Genomic DNA, 17,379 nt, shown 5'->3' with positions numbered 1-17,379 from the left:
CACATCTGCAAACATTTTGTGACATTTGAAGGTTTGGGTTGTGTAATAAAGTTTAATTGTTAAGAAACAGAACCAACAAAGGTTGTCCCAACTTTTGAATTCATGCATATGAGCAATTTAGAAGAAGGAGAAAAAGCAAAATAAATAAATAAATAAATAAATAAATAAATAAATAAAAATAGAAATAACACAGTGGGGGAAACACTGCGCTCTTATGCAAAATCCTCCACTTCAAAAACTAAACTCGAAGTAACTGCAAGACAAGAGACAGATCAAGATTATGGGCCGCCTCTCCATTGAGCAGATGAGCTGCCTCCCTGGTGAGCAGATGATGAGCTCCAATGCCAAGAAGGCTCTGGTCAAGGCACCCCACATTAGAGTCAGACCCCATACGAGGAGAGACTCTGACAAGGGGGCCCCCGAACATGATGGCTCAGTGTATAAAGCATTTGCAATGCAAGCACGAAGACCTGAGTTTGAAGCCCATGTAAAGACAGGCACAACGGCACTTGTCTGTAATCTCAGTTTCCTTATGGTAAGATGTGGGTGAGGGGAGAGACTCCTGAGAAAACAGAGAAGAGAAACCCTGGTGCTCTAAGGAGGCGGGAGGTGAGGACAGACATCAAAAGTTATCTTCTACCTCACGTGTGCATCATGACACAAGAGGACCTGCATTCACACTGAAATAAACAACACACACACACACAGAGAGAGAGAGAGAGAGAGAGAGAGAGAGAGAGAGAGAGAGAGAGAGAGAGTTAAAGATAACAGCTAGCTCCCATCCTTAGGAAGCAGGTACGGATACAGGGTCCAGACCTAGCTGTTTACTCAGCACTGTGGATGAGATGCTGTAACTTTCCAGCATCGTTACTATTTCCTTGTCACATGCCAAGTTTGAAGAGCAGCAAGACAGACAGGAGAGGAGCAGCCGCTGAGGCTCCTGGGGGATCAGTCCTCAGGTCCCCATCCCTCCACCCTCTAGGCTCCCTGTGTCACAACCATCCCAGAAATAAAATTCAGGTTCTTGACCTCCCCACCCACAGAATCCTCAAGCATTAAAGTATTTCTCAGAGGGAGGTTTGTTTGTTTTGTTTTGTTTTGTTTTGGGTTTTTTTTGGTTTGGTTTGGTTTTTAGTTTTTGAGTTAGCAGCAAACCAAATCTTCTCATCTTCTCATAAGTATTCTCTGTCCTGTTGGAAGAACTGTCATCACATGGCTTCTAGCAGGAACCAAGTTCCAGCTACAGGGTAAGCAGTCTCAAGTCTTACATAGGGACGGCTAGGAAGGAGCACTGAGTCTGACCTTGGAAAAGAAAGCTATCACCCGTGTCCTTTTCTTCCTGGGCTTGGAAGTGGACGCTGGAAGGGGCTGGCTCTGAATTCTCTGCATTTGTTCCATGAAACTACAAAGAAAGAAAAACAACAGGGGAAAAAAATATCACCACATGAGCCACAGCCGGTCATCTGAAGTGTCCGTGACAACCAGCATTACTCCTCTCTCTGTGGAATGCGCCCTGTTGTGAAAGAACACAAAGACAGTGGGAGCCCTCCACTTTAGTGAGGAGCTGGAGGCTCAAAACAAGGTTCGGAAGAGAAGCAAGAATGACTCAAAGGAGCAGCAGTTTGATGCTCCTGGGGGTCAGTCCTCAGGCCCCCATTCCTCCACCCTCTAGGCTCCCTGTATCACAATGATTAAAGAAATAAAATTCAGGTTCTTGGCCCCCACCCACAGAATCCTCAAGAGTTAAAAGTAAGAAGTGGTTTGAAAGTTTGTGTTTCTTAAAGATCTCCAAAAATAAAATTGGGGGGGGGGGGGGGGGGGGGTGGGGAGGGAGACAGGGTCTCATGTTGCCCATGGTGACCTTAAACCAGTTTTGGAGAGGAGAATAACTTTGAACTTCCGATCTCCTTGTCTCCGCCTCCTGAGAGCTGGCGTTATAGGTGTGGGCTAGCATCATGCCTAGTTGAGCTGGTGGTGAGGCTGGAACCCGGGGTTTCACGTCTTCCCGGTATTATGATTGGTTTTAGTGTAGACTTGAAATACCAGAAGAACTAAAATTGGATTTCAGGGTTACTGGGGCAAAGGTTAAGAAATAGGCCTACAGGAGATAATCTGGCCAGCTGCAAAGAAGAGCCCCACTAGAGATAACGTTGCCTAGTGACTGACTCCAAGGGTCCCACCAAAGATAGAGTTGCTAAGAGACCCAGTTTTATGGCCACATTCCTTCCTGCCCACCTGAGATAGGGTTAATAAGAAACTAGACACTTCCCTGGACAAGGTAGTAAACAAAGAGAACAAAGAAAGCTAAGCCATGGGTGGCCTTGGCGCCTTTTTCTGTGGCCTGTCACCTTTGGACATTAGGCCTCCTTATGTTACTCAACCAATAGGTGCTTGCCAGGCTGGAACTCCCCTGCTTTGGGGTTCTGGGAGGGATAGGAACCTATAATTTTGCCCTCAGTTGAGAGATTGAGGCTTTTTCTGGATACCACTGTGTTGGAGACAAGCAGAGGCCAGCTCAAGTCGAAAAAGTAAAGGTCCTCGTGTGTATTGCATTAGTATTGAATCTTGGTGGTCTTTTTTGGGGATCTCGCAATCTGGGTACGGCAGACTTGAGGTAAGTTAAGACGATCTGAATAAGGAGCCTCCCCTGAAGAAGTGTCCTGAATGCCCGTATTGACCTGGAAGGCCCACCCTGGTTGTAGGTGGCACCCTCTGGTAGCAATCCAGATCAAAAGGAAGGTCAGAAGGAAGATCACCTTGCCTTTGGCTCCTCGGCCTTTCTACTTCGGAATGAGTTGATTTGCGCCCTTGCTGCTGCCGTTCAGGAGGGTTCTCACACTGACAGCACAGCCAAATTTCCAAGCTTCCATCACAGCCAGGAGCCACCCTGCCTTGCCTTTTGTTGCACGCCCACCACCACCCCACCCACCACCACCACCACCACCACCATGAGAGAAATCTATTTATGGTTGAAGCATTCAGTCTCAAGGACCAAGTAATTACCAGGTTCTCAGCTAACTGTATAAGAGGACTTCACTTAGTTTCCTGCAACTCGGGCTCTATGACTGCAGGAGGGCAGATTCTCTTCCAGGGCACACTTAGAAGCACGGTGCTCCCTTAGTGGCAACTGACTTTGGAACATTCTGCAGCATTAATAGGGGAAGAGGTCCACAGATGTGTGCAGGTGGTGCTCAGCCCTGCTTGTATCAGAACACCTGCAGAGGTTTTGAAACCTGGCTGCCCCAGGTCTAGGTTGCCATCATCTTTGGAGGTAGCCTCGGCATGAACCATTTTTTTTTTTTTAAATCAGCTACACAATCAAATAGCCAATCCCTTAAGTCACACAATCAATAGCAAATCGATGAACTGGGGTGACCAGTGGCCAGACACCTGCCTTGGTTTGCCTGGGGTTGAGGAGTTTCCTGAAGTCAAGGGGCCCAGAGAAAACTGGAACACATCCCTACCTAGCAGACTGTAGCCCTCTTAGGCAGCCACTCACAGGACCAGCTGATTTGATTGGGCATAGAGGTAGGTGAGGGTTCGTCTTCACTGCTGTCTTTGTTGTCAAGCATGCTTTCTTGGTTAGAAGGCACTAGGAAGTCAGGAAAATGCATCTTCTAGGTGCAGGTAGGTGTCCAGTAGCGACAAAGAGAGAAGCCATTTCCTCCTGGGATATAGTCTCAAATGAGTTTTCCAATCTCAGGTGGTCGGCCCTGGACACATATACATGAACAATGCTAAATGGACTCAGTAGGTTTGTGTGTGTGTGTGTGTGTGTGTGTGTGTGTGTGTGTGTGTGTGTGTGTGTGAATATATATGAATATATATGTAACAATAATTAAAGAAGACAGCATGAGTTTGGGAGAGAGAGTGGGTACACCGGAGCGGTGAAGGGGAAAGCGGTAGGCATGATACAGGTGCAGTGCTCATTCCTGAAGGTCTCAAAAAAAATATCGTTTAAATGAACAGGAACACCTCTTTACTCCCTAGCCTCTGGGCCCCATTTCTCCTTTATCATTCCTTTATCAACAGACCTCCCTACGATAAGGACTAAAATCAAACACCAGAAAAATGGAGATGAGACAATAGCTTAATCAGTAAAGTGTTTGCTGCATAACATGAGGGACCCGAGCTTGGCTCCGGCACCCTTGGAAACAGCAGGCATACCAGAACACCCCTGTAACCCCAGGGTTGGGGAGGCAGAGAAGAGGATCCCTGGGCTGGCAAGATCTAGGGTCAGTTAAAACCCTTACCTCAAAAAATAAAGTGGAGAGGAATTAAGGAAGACCCTTATGTCAACTTCTGACTGCCTGACCGCCACACGCACGTACGTACACACACACACACACACACACACACACACACACACACACACACACACACACACATTTCAGTCTCCCTTTGAACCAGCCACCTAACTGAGAATCCTTTTGTTGAATTGAAATTCCCAGGAGGTACTGAGCTGCCACTGGCCTAGGGGCCACACTTTAGAACCACCATCATAAAAGAGAGAGGCCCCAGCATTGGCCCTCTGTCCCCTCCAGAATAAAGGATTTATAAACTCATCCTGAGGCAAAAGCAGGCAAGAGACACAACAAAAGAAAATGTGCGGTTGCTCGCAGGGTTTTCTTCAGGCCCTTCTACATTTGAATAGAACCTGCTATTCCTTGGGTGAGATTCTCTGGATCAGAGTTGACAGGTACCAGCCACTTTAGTCTGATAGCTGGGTTCAGCTTGCCCACTCACTGAAGAGGCAGTGAGCCGCATCGTAAAGCAGCTAGCGTCTGTGTTCCCTGGCAAAATAGATCTTGCCTGGAGCCACCCTCCCTCCTTCGGGCAGAAAAACAAGCCGTTCCTTGTTTCTTATGCTCAGCTTCTTTTGCAAGATTAACAGAGTTGCAAAGGGTGCTAGCCAGAGAAGGCAGCTTCCCCCCCCCCCCCCCCCCCCCCCCCCCCCCCCCCCCGGCTTCAGACACCAAGCAACAAGCCTGGTCCTAACAGGCAGGACTAGAATTCAAAGTCTTGGGATGTTTGCAAGCTGCGTGAAGTGAAGGAAAGTTGAGCAGCTTCTTCTGGAAGATACAGTTCCCTCCCTGACTTGCCACTTGTTCTAGCAAACCCTCTCCAGGTTGTCTGCTACCCCTCACAAGACCAAGGCCACCAACTCCTGTCAGCTGACAGACTTCCTGCCAGAGCTCATCTTGACCTTGAACGAAAACTTGAAAGTGTCCCCCCCACCCCACTCCGACCCCGCACTGTTCGGACAGCCTTCTATTTCAGCCATCCTAGGACTTGTCGCCTCCGGGTCCACTTCAGAACAGCTGGGCCAGAGTCTCAGGGAGCAAGAGCCTCTGTGTCACATTTTTTTGTACAAGACTCTTGGTATTGCTAAACACACACTGGTCTGTAGGAATCTCTGACTTTGCAATTAATCCCAATATAGCCACACTCCATGTAGCTGAGGCCATACCTTGACCCGAGAAGCCACAGAAGGGCCATGTTTTGAGAGAGGAAAAAAAGTCAGTATTTGTAGAAAATGAAGAATTGTAGCACGTGTGTGTGGAGCACACAGAAGTTCGCAGGGGCTGTGGCTCGACCGTGGTTTAGCCCTTCCAGACTCACACTGAAGTGTAAAGCTGCCTATGAGCCTCTAGAGCGGAACCTTTAAGAGATGCTCAGCCTCTGCCCTCGCTGGTAGGTGAAAGGACCAATGGGTTAATGCTATCCCAAAACAAGCAAAACAAAACAGGAGTCTGTTGTAGAACCCAGCTTGGTTGGGCTGATCTCTCACCAGAGGGTATTCTACAGCACTGTTAGGTCTCTGTCAACAAGAGGACCACCCGCTGATGGGGGTCCTATAAATTCAGACCTGAACTGAGAGCCCAAGTCCCTCTATTACTTACCCAGTCTCTGGTGCATTGTTATTAGCGACAAAAACAAACTAAGATAAACTGTCAAGATAAAACTAAAAGCAGTGATAAAGCACGACCTTAGCACGCCTGGATTCTAGGATTTTTTTTTTTCCCCAGTACTAGAGACCAAATGCAGGGTTTGCACATGCCCTCTACCACTGGCCTACAGCCCCAAGCCTCAGGTTTTTAAATGCAAGTCTCATGACATAGTTTAGGCTGGCCTTCAACTTGCTATGTAGCACAAGCCAGCTTCAAACTTGATATTCCCCTCCCTTAGTCTCCTCGGTGCTTGGATTACTGGTATGAGCTACCATGTCCAGCTAGAATGCCATTATTAAACTTTCCTTTTTTAAAAAAAGCAAAATAACGTCTGTAATCCTAGCACTCAGGAGGCAGGGGCAGGAGGACAGCTTGGGCCTACACAGTGAGCTCCAGGACTCCAAGGTGGGTTTCGTGAAGAGATTCTGTCTCAAAGCAAAACGAAATAAAAACAAATGAAAAGAATAAGTGAGCAGGGCACGGCGGTGCATAGTTGCACTCAAAGCTTTCAAGTAGCAAAAGCAGAAAGGCCACCAGTTCCAGAAAGGTCTAGACCTTAAAACAATACCTTGTCTCAAAAAAGAAAGAAAGAAAGAAAGACAGCAAACTCAGGGTTAAATAGGTGGCACAGCCCTCTCTGGTACCAGCAGCCTCCTACAGGGCCTGCACATGCCCTCCATACACGCAGCTCCCTTTCAATAGCTGCGACCCTTACACCCCATCTGATCAAAACCAAAGCAGCGTCTCCACCTGTGGCAACACAGGCTTCCTGGGAGGGACTAGGTAAAGTGTTGGCTACAGAGCACCAGCTCCTGGTCACTTGGCTCTCTCCACCAGCGCTAAGCAGCCATTTCCTATGAGAGACCCATGCTAGGAGGCCAAAGAGAAGGAGGAGGTCGGGACACCTGAAGCTGAAGACAAGACTCTGACTGACATATGTTCCATCCCTTTACACACTGCTTAGTGCGCCTCTCCTCTGGACACACTACCAGAGAGTGATGTGCTCTGGGTCAAGGTTTTCACCACCCACAAGACCATCAACACTCCATGGTTCTACCTGGTGGGAGCACGCTTCCCACGAGGCAGTTCCCAGCTGCACCTGCTACCGCAACCATGAAGTTAATTAGTTCACTTAATTCTCTATCGCCGGGTAAGGGATCAAACACCTGAGTGTCCGGAAAAAGGAAAGCAAGGCTAGGTCTTCTGGAATGGCTTCACAACGGGAAGCAACTTGACTATTGCTGCGCGGTTAAGTACGCAGACAAAGTTTGAGGGAAGCCGTGATTATCTGGAGTGACTTCTTGAAATGAAGCTACAGGTAACTTTGAATGTGCCTTGACTTCTTGCTAGAGTAAAACTAACCAAAAACCAAAATATGACATCGCAGCACACGCACGGTTTGCGTAAGAAAACAACTCTCAAAGCCAACTAGTGGATTAGCAATCAGAGAAAAGGCCACGCCCTGAGTCGGAAGGAACCCTGTACCTCAGGGGTAGTATGGGAGGTGCTACTTCACGAATCTCTGCTTTAACTAAGGTCTTTATTAACTAAGTCCAGCCCACCAGCTCAACTACAAGCATTTAATTTTCATTTAATTCTCACAGTTTCTTGACAAAACCTAAAGACAAATAGCAATAGAACTCAAAATTCTGAACTCACCACTCCTTTTAGTCTTAAAAATACGTACATACACACATGCACACACACATACAATTTTAACTTCTGAACTGCCCTTAAACTTGCAATCCTTCTGCTTCAATCTCCCTCAGGAACTGGCGGCCATAGTTGTATACCACTGTAGCAGGCTCACAGGCTGTATGTACTTTTCATCTGGCCCTGAAAACTCTTAGACAACTAACTCCCTGTGAGCTGACCAAGTGAGTTGACACTTTAAAATTAGTCTGAAGCACTCATCCATAGTTTCCCTCAGATCTTCCTATACTAAAACTCTCTGCTAAAATACAAGGATCTGTAACCCATCTATTGGCTGATCGATATAGTTTACTAATAGAAGAAAAAAATGGCTTCCGGGTCAGTTATTGCCCTCTCCCATCTTCTAAAGGAACCACCACCAGATAGCAACATTCTTGGGACTCAGTTCCCTCCAACGCCAGTGGCTATAGCACATTCCAGGAAGAATGTGGGAACCAGGGCACCTGCATTTCTGCTCAGTCTGCAGTCAGTCACTTTACCTGGCTCCTGGGGTAGTCAGGTGAGGAGCTGGAGGCGGGTCCGGAGCCCCTTGGGAGACACGCTGTTACAGCTCTTCGGGACTGGCCGCCAAATGTGATGACTCAGCGAGATTTTCCCAGCCCTAGTTTCCTTACAAACAAAAAAAAGAAACCAGAAGGTCCTCTGTGAACTTGGAGCCGGCAAACTAGAAAAGTGAGACCAACAGGAGTAAAAGGTCGGTGAGGCTGGGGAGGGGACTGCCCTCCAATGACACCTCCAAGGTTGTCGGTCGCCTGGCTACCCAAGATGTTGCGCCCACACACAACCGAAGTGTCTCCTGCCTGCTGCTTGCTGTGCCTGCCCCTTACTAAGTCCTCCTGTCCAGTCTCATCCACAATTTCTCCCGAAAGAATGACAATTCTGAGGACTTTCACCCTGGCTGAGACACGCGCTGCCGGCGTCATTTCCCTGTGAAACCAGTAGATGGCGCCATGCTTCCAGTCAAGACTTCCAGGGCTCAGGCCGTCTTTTCCGGACATAATCCTGTAAGAGTAGCATTTAATCTAAGAACTGGACGCTGTCCATGCGCCAAACAACCTCACTGTGAGCGACTGTCGCACTAACAAGTGTTTTAACTGCTAACTCCGCTTCCTGTTCAACAAACGCCATATGTCCTGAAAGGAGACATTCAAGCACTCAACATCTTAAACCATGTTTTCGTTTAAAAAACAAAAACAAAAACAAAAACTGAATAACGAGGCTTCTTCTGCAGCCTTCCGGAGGCCCCCCCCTCCCCCCGTCGTTTCTCCTTCCCCGAACTCTGCCATCACGTGCATGAATCAATAAATACTTATTGACTGGCCCTGTGTAGGATAAGGAGGGCAACATGACCTAAAGGGATAAGAGAGACGCCGTCTGTTTTCACATTTGAGAGCCTGTTATGCTATCAGGTGACATTCATGAATACTTTCTCGTGCCAAGCTTTAGAGTAAACATTGCGTTAATTATCCCATTTAATTTTGACACCAAACCAAGGAAACAACACCTCCTGTTAGCTTCATTTCCGTACAGTTAGTGGCAGATTGAGAGCTCCGCTACACGCATGCTAATGCTAGAGTTTGAACTCCCAGTCAGGATGCTGCTATGGGAAGGACCAGTTTAGAAAATCCAATTAAGAGCTAGGTGGATAAAATATAAGCCACGTAAGTATATCAGAGGAGGAGGAGAGAAATCGATGGTCCAAGAGTAAAGAAAAACGAAGTTAAAATAAAACCCACTATGCACAGGGCATTGAGAATAAATACCACAATTGACCTTTGAGATGCAATTTCAATAGGGTGGGGACAGAAATAGCACAGGAGGATGTGAAGGGACTTATGGATGGGGGTGGGGTGGGCTGTGTACCTCTGGGGAGCAGAGCGATGCCTCTACCTCCTTGCCTGGACCTAGGAGCAGACACAGGAATAAAGGCTTGACTGCCTGACATGAGACTTCCTGTAATCCAATTTGCAAGTTCAGATCTTCCAAATTAGCTTTAATTTCTGCAAGAGTAGGGAAGGTCTTTTAACGACACCATCTGGATGCTGAACATGTGATGCTATGAGTGACCCAAAGCTGGACATCAGCAGATCAGGGGACAGAGGAAACCGTTGATGAGAGAAGCCTGGGCTGTGTGCTCTAACCACAGACTGCAGACCAGAAACGAAGTGCGCACCCCTGCGCGGACACAGACACAAGAGGGGCAGTGTTGTCAACCGTGATTAGCCAGCCCTCTCCCACTGAGCCTCCAGCCCCAGCTGGTACCCTACTAATAATCCCTTCTTTCTAACATTACCCTGTATCCACATTTATAGACATTTGATAGAGTGTAATGTCCTCTGTGTCGCAAAATGGGAAACCTAATCCACATTGCTTCTTTGTGTGCTTAAAGCCACATGGGGGAATCAGGGCTGAAACTAACAGCAGTCAACGGAAGCCCTGTAGATGCCAGCAGCAGCCTCACCCTGGCACCTGTGCACAGTGGACACAAGGGCATAGATATGGCTCACACTCCAGGGTGCTCTCAGGTACAATGTCCCAAGAGGACCCTAGCATCCCTTAGCCTTAGGATTCTGGGAATCAGAGGAGTCTCTCTAAAAACTTGTCACATACCGATATGCAGGTAACAATCTGTCTTCAAAAAAAAAATAGTACACTATAATTATTTAATTTAACTATTTGATAGTTCTATTTTATTCTCCGTAGACATTTTCACTCTGTCGGAGATACACAGGTGCTGATACCACGAGAAAAGAGAGCCACAAAAAGTAATTACTTCTCCCGCATTACTGATGAAAAAGGCAAGTCAAATCAATAGACCGTTCACTTTCCATTTAGACCCGTGAAATCGGGAAACAAATGACCAGTCAAAATGGCTTCTCTTTAGTTTAGCATTGATCAGAGTACTTCCTGCCCGTGTGTGCAATGTCCAACCAGAAACGTGTCTGAAAGGAAGGACTCGGGTTTCCTGCTTCTCGACTCATTACAGGAAATGTTAGGCCAAGCCTTGTCAAAGGTTTTTTTTTTACACCTGAAAAGAGGAAAGGGGCAGGATTGGGACTCAGCAGCAGAACCTTTGCCTGGCTTTGCGTTCCTGCACGTGCCATTCACCAAGTTTTTAATATGATCCTACGTCTAATACCAGGGCCTTCTAATACCAGGGGGTGAAGCTGATGCTCACTCCTGCCCCTGAAAGTCTACCAGCAGAGGACTGCAGATGGAGTCTAGCATGTCCCTGTCAATCACAAGGGGAAGAGCCACAGAAGGTGCTGATAAAGAGCCACAAGAGGCAAAGGGCGGTAGCTCACAACATCCGCTGTAAGGGAAGGCGGCATGCACCTGGATGGACCAGAAAGGGCACCAAAGAAAGAAAAGTAGGCCCAAGCCTGAGGCCTGCCAATGCCATCCAGCCAAGTAACTATCCCTGGCTAGCCTCCCTTCTCCCCAGCCCACCTGCAGCAAGTGGGAGGGTCTTCCTGGAGTGCACTGTCACCTCCCACTGTTCTGTGTAAGTGTGCTATTGCTTCTAACATAGAGCTACCTGCGGGCCACAGAAAGACGTACTGGCCTCATCCTTAGCTTCAAATACACCATGGCACACTAACACGGGAGTCTCTTATGGCCTTGCTCTCCCGCAGATAGAGTTCTGTGAACTCAATAGGGAGCTGCTTTCTGCTGTGTCCTGTCCCACGGCTCCTCCTTCTGTTTTCCTGTCTTTATTGCTTGGAAGCCATTGTTAATAACTCCCAACCCTCCTCCTGGCATCTCCTTTGACCCAGAAAAAAAAATCCACAATGCCATAAGAACCAAGAAATCCAAACCTTTCCCTAAAGGACATGGGGGAACTGCCAGGGGCACTGAAATGTTCATGTCTAGCAATCCACCAAACGCCTGAGAGTTGTTGTTTTGTGCTGTGTGTCACCCGTCGTCACAATACTCTAGACAGGAGCACTAGGCCAAAGCAGCAGGGCTGGCATAGAACCAGTGCTCCAGAAACCCAAAAAAGCAATGACGGTGACTGTAGATGTCCCCCACCCGCTCTGACACAGGCTCTTGCTATGTAGCACAGAGTGGCCTGGAATTCATCATGCCTGGGTGTTGGGTCACTGAGTACATCCAGGTGAACGAAGGCCCCACTGTGTGCACTGTCCTTGAAGAGCTTGTTTGTGGCCAGAGTCCGTCCCCCGCCCCTTCTATGTGGCCTTCGCTGCCTCACTGAGATGATCGTAAGTGAAAAGCTGCTCCTGTGCTCGAAGAGGAGGTGGTGTGGAAGAGAAGGATGTCTTGGAGGAAACACGAGGCCCAGAAATGAAGTCTGTGTATAAGAAATGTAGCTGACAGGCTTAAAAAGCAAGAATTGGGACTGTAGACCAAGCGCTAGAGCGCTTACCTGACATGCTGAGGCCTAAATTTGATCCCCAGTATTAGCAGAGAGGGGAGAGGGATGGACAGAGGAAAGGAAAGGAGATAGAGACAAGGGGGGCCGGGGGGGGGGTCAGGGAAGGGGGAAAGAGGGAAGGAGGGAGGGAGAGGGGGAAGGTGGGAGGGAGGGAGGGATGAGTTCTACCTTCTTACTCCCACAGCATCTCCAGTATTCCTATTTCCCAGAAGTAGCTGTGAACTTACACAGTTATTTTTCAGTCCATCTGCTTAAATCAGTACAGATCAGAATCCTGTGTTCTGCCACAAATTGAACAGAATGGGCGGAATCCAGAAACTGGTGCGGGCGGCCTTACCTGAGCTATGCAGTGGGGAGCCCAGGGCATCTGTCTTTTCCCTCCGAGCTCCTCCTGATGAATAGCAACATAGCCAACTCTGGGAACACTGCTATCTTTAAGAAAACCCATAGTCTACAGTGAGCTGCATTCCGTCCTTGAAGAGGAAACACTGGGCCGATTAGAGAGGTGCACACACAATGGGGCCTTTTGTAGACTGTCTGCCCCCTGGTAATTGCTGCAGATACAATACACAGCTCTAAAAATTCTAAAGATTCTCGTGGTGTGGTTTTCTTGCTGCTTGAGTTGGCTGCAAGCTGCCCTGGTTTTCTGTGGATCCCCAGGCAGAGGGCCAGCCACAGTCATGCCCACCAGCCGTGGCTGTGCCCACCAGCCACAGTCATGTCCACATGCAGTTTCCCTTCTGCCTTAACATCCCAAAGTGTTCTCACTAGGTGATCTTGACCTTCCAACCTTGGGGGTGGAGTCACTCTCTGCCTGTATGACAAGCAGGGAAGTAAAGACAGTGTAAGTAATACACTCCCCCCAAAAGCTCAAAGTTAGGTAATGGGGCAGGGATCTTAGGGTTCAGGGTTCTCTCCTGCCTTGGCCACTAGTAAGGACAGAGTTGTTCTCACAGCCTCCCCACCTGGCTTTCTCTGCCACCATCCTTGTTTCTCTATTAAGTTTGTTTTGAACAGTGCTTAACACCATCCTTTTTGCTTTAAAACTTTAAATTTACACTTGTTTGTTTGCGGCATGTGTGGAGTCAGAATACTTGAAGTATTGAACTTAAGTTGTCATGCTTGGCAGCAGATGAACCACTTTTACCCACTGAGGTGTTCTGCATGTGTGTGTGTGTGTGTGTGTGTGTGTGTGTGTGTGTGTGTGTGTGTGTGTTTCAAGACGGGCTTTCTTTGTGTACTCTTGGCTGTCCTGGACTCACTTCGTAGACCAGGCTGGCCTATAAGTCACAGCGATCCACCTGCCTCTGCCTCCCGAGTGCTGGGATTAAAGGCATGTGCCACCAGACCCAGCTTACTGAGGTGCTTTTTACAAGTCTGGTTTTTGTTTTTTTGGAGAGAGGTTCTCATGTAGCCAAGGCTAGCCTCAAACTCACTGTGTAGCAACTGAGAATGACCTCCTGACCCTCCTACCTCTCTCCCAAGTGCTAGGATTACAGGTGTGCACCAGCACATCTGGCTTTAAAATTATTTTTTGTTCTTTTGTCAGTCCTGGAGATTGAATCTAGGACCTATTGCATACTGGGCAAGCACTCTTCATCCAAGCCACATCCCCAGCCCTCACATCCTCCTTCTTGACCCATCCCCCACTGCCAGGGCTGTCCTGTTCCTTTCAATTTCACATTTAATGAAGCTCCCCACAGGGGCTCGAGCATAAGCATCACGTGACAGGAGAGAAATGTCAGACACCCTAGAGCTATAAGCCCATGTCCAGAGTGCATGACAGTGGGTGCTCCTGCAGCTGGCCAGTCGTCCTCTTGCTAAGACAGTTGACCTGTCCTGAAGAGACAAGAAGATGCTGGGCCATGGTGGTGCACGCCTTTTATCCCAGCACCCAGGAAACAGAGGCAAGTTCCAGGACAGCCAGGGCTACACAGAGAAATTCTGGATAGCGAGGTCGGGGAGAGGACGATGACACCAATAAGACCACACTGTTCTCTGTACCCCATAACAGATATCTCATAAGCACCTCATCTCTAATCCTATAATGTGCTTCCCCCCAACCACTAGCATGTCACAGCACTGCAGCTCCACAGTATTGGTTGTTTGAGATCTCTAGGGGCTGGGAGGCACTGTCCAATAATGGATGTTCAGAACCAATGACAGGGATCCTAAGTGCCCTGGGACAAAGAGTAGCATCCTTTGTTGGCTGATGGCACACACTCCTTCTAGGGATTTGGGGCCTTTGTTGTCGTCTTTGTTTGTTACTTTTGTTCTCTGTCTTATAAACACAGGTAAGTGACAGTTGATTATGAGCTCAAACCACTTAAGTTTTGGATTGTAGATGGGAGGCACATTCATAGTTACAATCGAGGACTCCTGGTGCAGGACCTTAGGCGGGTAAGTGGACAATTGCTGTCAAAAGTCCACATGTGGGTACCTTTGACCAGTGGCTCTTATGTAGTTATCTACACAAGGCCATGGTACACTGGGCAAACTATGGAAAGGACTCCTTGGCGAAAAGCTTTTACTTCCACCTGTCATAATATTATCATAAGTACTTAAAGGTATGAGGTCTATACTGAATGGTGATGTGATAAAAAATGGGAGCATGGGAGAAGTGCCTTTGGTAGGCCCATGCCAAGGTGTACCCCTAAGAAATGACTCCACAAAAACACATCTAGTGTAAGAGGTTTATTAGGGGAGGGGAGAGTGAAAGGCATCTCAGAGTTGGGCCATGAGAGAAGAAAAGAGGCTTGACAGACAGGGAGGCAGGGAGACAAAGAGGGAACAGAGAGAGAACGCAGAGAGGTCTGGGGTGGCTGGAGCCTTTTCACTCACAGCACACACCAGGCGCACCTAGCAGCAGTGACGACATAAGCTTCCGCTAGGTTTCTGAGAGCAAGCCAGTGGGAACACGTGTTTGCTGCTAACTAATGGCGCCCACTTTGTGCAGTGTGCAACCTGTGCCCTGTGTGCATTGACCATGGTTGAAGATGATGGCAAGATGTATTAAGGGACTATTTGCTGGAAGGTATTTATTATAATAGCAAAACAAATGTTGCAGAAGCCTGCCAACAAGGAAATAAATATATTAGGTTATTATGTTTAAGGTTAGATAAATATATTAGAAATCTGTCATCATTTATCCATTTACTTAGAAACTGTCTCATGTAGTCCAGGCTGGCTGTGAACTCACTTTGTACCCAAGGATGACTCTGAAGTTCTGACGCCCTACCCCACAACCTCCACTAACGGTTTACTTGGTGCTGGGGATTGAAAACAGGGCACAAGCACAGTGAGCAAGCACTCTACCAACTGTTTACAGCCCATCTCTAGGATAAGTTTAGACAATATAATCCTTAGGTGCATTATCAAAAAGCATGTGTCAGATCTCTGTGTGGTGTCCAAGGAAACAGCAAAGCTATATTCAGTGAAAAATATCAAGGTGCAGGAGAGGCTGCATTGTGATCTGGTGTATGTGCATCTTTAAAGGCAAGGCAAGCTGGAGCTGAAGAGGTGACTCAGCTGTTAAGTGTGCCTCCTGATCTTCCATATTGGGTGATGCACAGCTGCCTGTAACACCAGCTTTAGGGGCTTTAATGCCCACTTCTGGCATCTCCCCACCCCCGGCACCTGCACACACATGACATAGCATACATATAGACATGTACATAAATAAAAAACAAATATATATTTTTTAAAAAGAAAGATAACCCGACTCGACCTTTTTCTCCTGAAAAGAAAGTAAGGAGATCACTCACAAGAACCTCTTGGGAGAATAGTTGGGCGCGAAAGAAAACTGCGCAAATGTACATGCTCATGTGTTATTGGCATTTTATTGTTAAAAGTAGTTGTTCCTTTCATGTTTTTGTTTTTTGGTTTTGGTTTTGGTTTTGGTTTTCGAGACAGGGTTTCTCTGTGTAGCCTTGGCTGTCCTAGACTTTGTAGACCCGGTTGGCCTAGAACTCACAGTGATCCGCCTGCCTCTGTCTCCCGAGTGCTGGGATTAAAGGTGTGTGCCACCATGCCCGGCCTGTGTTCCAGAAGTTTAAACCACTATTAGAGCGAAAAGAACTGTGAATGCATTATTACAAATTCGATGCTACAAACACACTCCTCCAAATGAATGTTTATTCAGGGCCCATACACACGATTCATAAAAAGGGGGAGGGGTTGGTAGAGAAAAGGACTTTCTTTGATGAGCAAACATTACATCTAATTAAGCAATATAGCAACCCCAAATCTAACAGCAGAGTGATATTTATATATATTTTAAAGAGGAAATATTTGTGTTACATGACATTTTTTTTTCTTTCAGGGATAGAGAGTCGGCTCAGTGGTTAAGAGCATATATTGTTCTTGCGGAAGATCCAAGTTCAATGCCTAGCACAGCTGCTGGTGGCTAACAGCGGCCTGAGACTCCAGGTCAGTGCTAGAGGCTCTTCTTCTGCCCTCCATCAGCACTTGTACACACACACACACACACACACACACACACACACACAGACACACACACAAACACACACACAGACACACACACACAGACACACACACAAACACACACACAGACAGACACACACAAACACACACACAAACACACACACACAGACACAAACACACACTCACACATCTAAAAAATAAGAAAATAAATCTTTAAAATAATTTTCCTTTCCCGAATGCAGAACAGAAGAGTTTTTTAACCTTGGAATATTGCATTTTGTAGCATGAATGTTTCATTATCAAGGCACCAGACCTTGACTTTGACTGCAAAGTATAAGCAGCTTGCTGTAGGCTACACATATTCCATTCTTGTACACACCCCAAAAGAGGTTTTACTGACCTCTTTCCGGGCCAGGCTCTTCTCTCTGCACACCAGGGCAACAAATACTCCTTCTATCTGCAGAATTCCTGTTGGCAGAATGATTGTTTAGAATATTTTATTTCCTTATCGTCTTTGCCTGACCTCCCTGACTGTGTCATTAAGCAAATATTGATGCTTTCATTAAATTTTTATTGGTAATCATCTAGGTCCCTGGCTCTCATCCCAGCACTAAATCCCAGGAAAATAATAATAAAAATAAGATTAAAGCCTATATGATTCCATCTTTAAAAGACTTGGACTTTTCTGTCCGGTGTTCACTCTGTTGTTTGTTCCGCACTCTCAAGGCCAGGACTACCATGAGGCAAAGGGACTCTGGGGAGGCATTTGTCCTCACATTTCTGCATGGAATGTACCAGAGAGTGAACCTGAACTCCAAGCTCCCGCCTCAACATGGGCCTGATTGTGTACACAGTCCTTTCACTGACAGGAGGATT

General features: G+C 47.2%; 1 protein-coding gene across 1 annotated transcript in view; it reads right to left on the bottom strand.

Moving 5' to 3' along the window:
• Positions 1-1,441, bottom strand: part of Mro (maestro) — an 8,230-nt gene extending 6,789 nt beyond the window's left edge. The window contains exon 1 of the mRNA XM_051163639.1: positions 1,303-1,441. Within this exon, the coding sequence (XP_051019596.1) occupies positions 1,303-1,398 (96 nt within the window). The 5' untranslated portion in view covers positions 1,399-1,441. The remainder of the gene's footprint in view (positions 1-1,302) is intronic.
• Between the last annotated feature and the right edge of the window lie 15,938 nt (positions 1,442-17,379).

The sequence above is a fragment of the Acomys russatus genome, chromosome 20, assembly GCF_903995435.1.
Source record: "Acomys russatus chromosome 20, mAcoRus1.1, whole genome shotgun sequence".
In the NCBI taxonomy this organism is placed as follows: Eukaryota; Metazoa; Chordata; class Mammalia; order Rodentia; family Muridae; genus Acomys; species Acomys russatus.
Note: the sequence above shows the minus strand (reverse complement) of the source record. Positions and strands in the feature narration are given on the sequence as shown.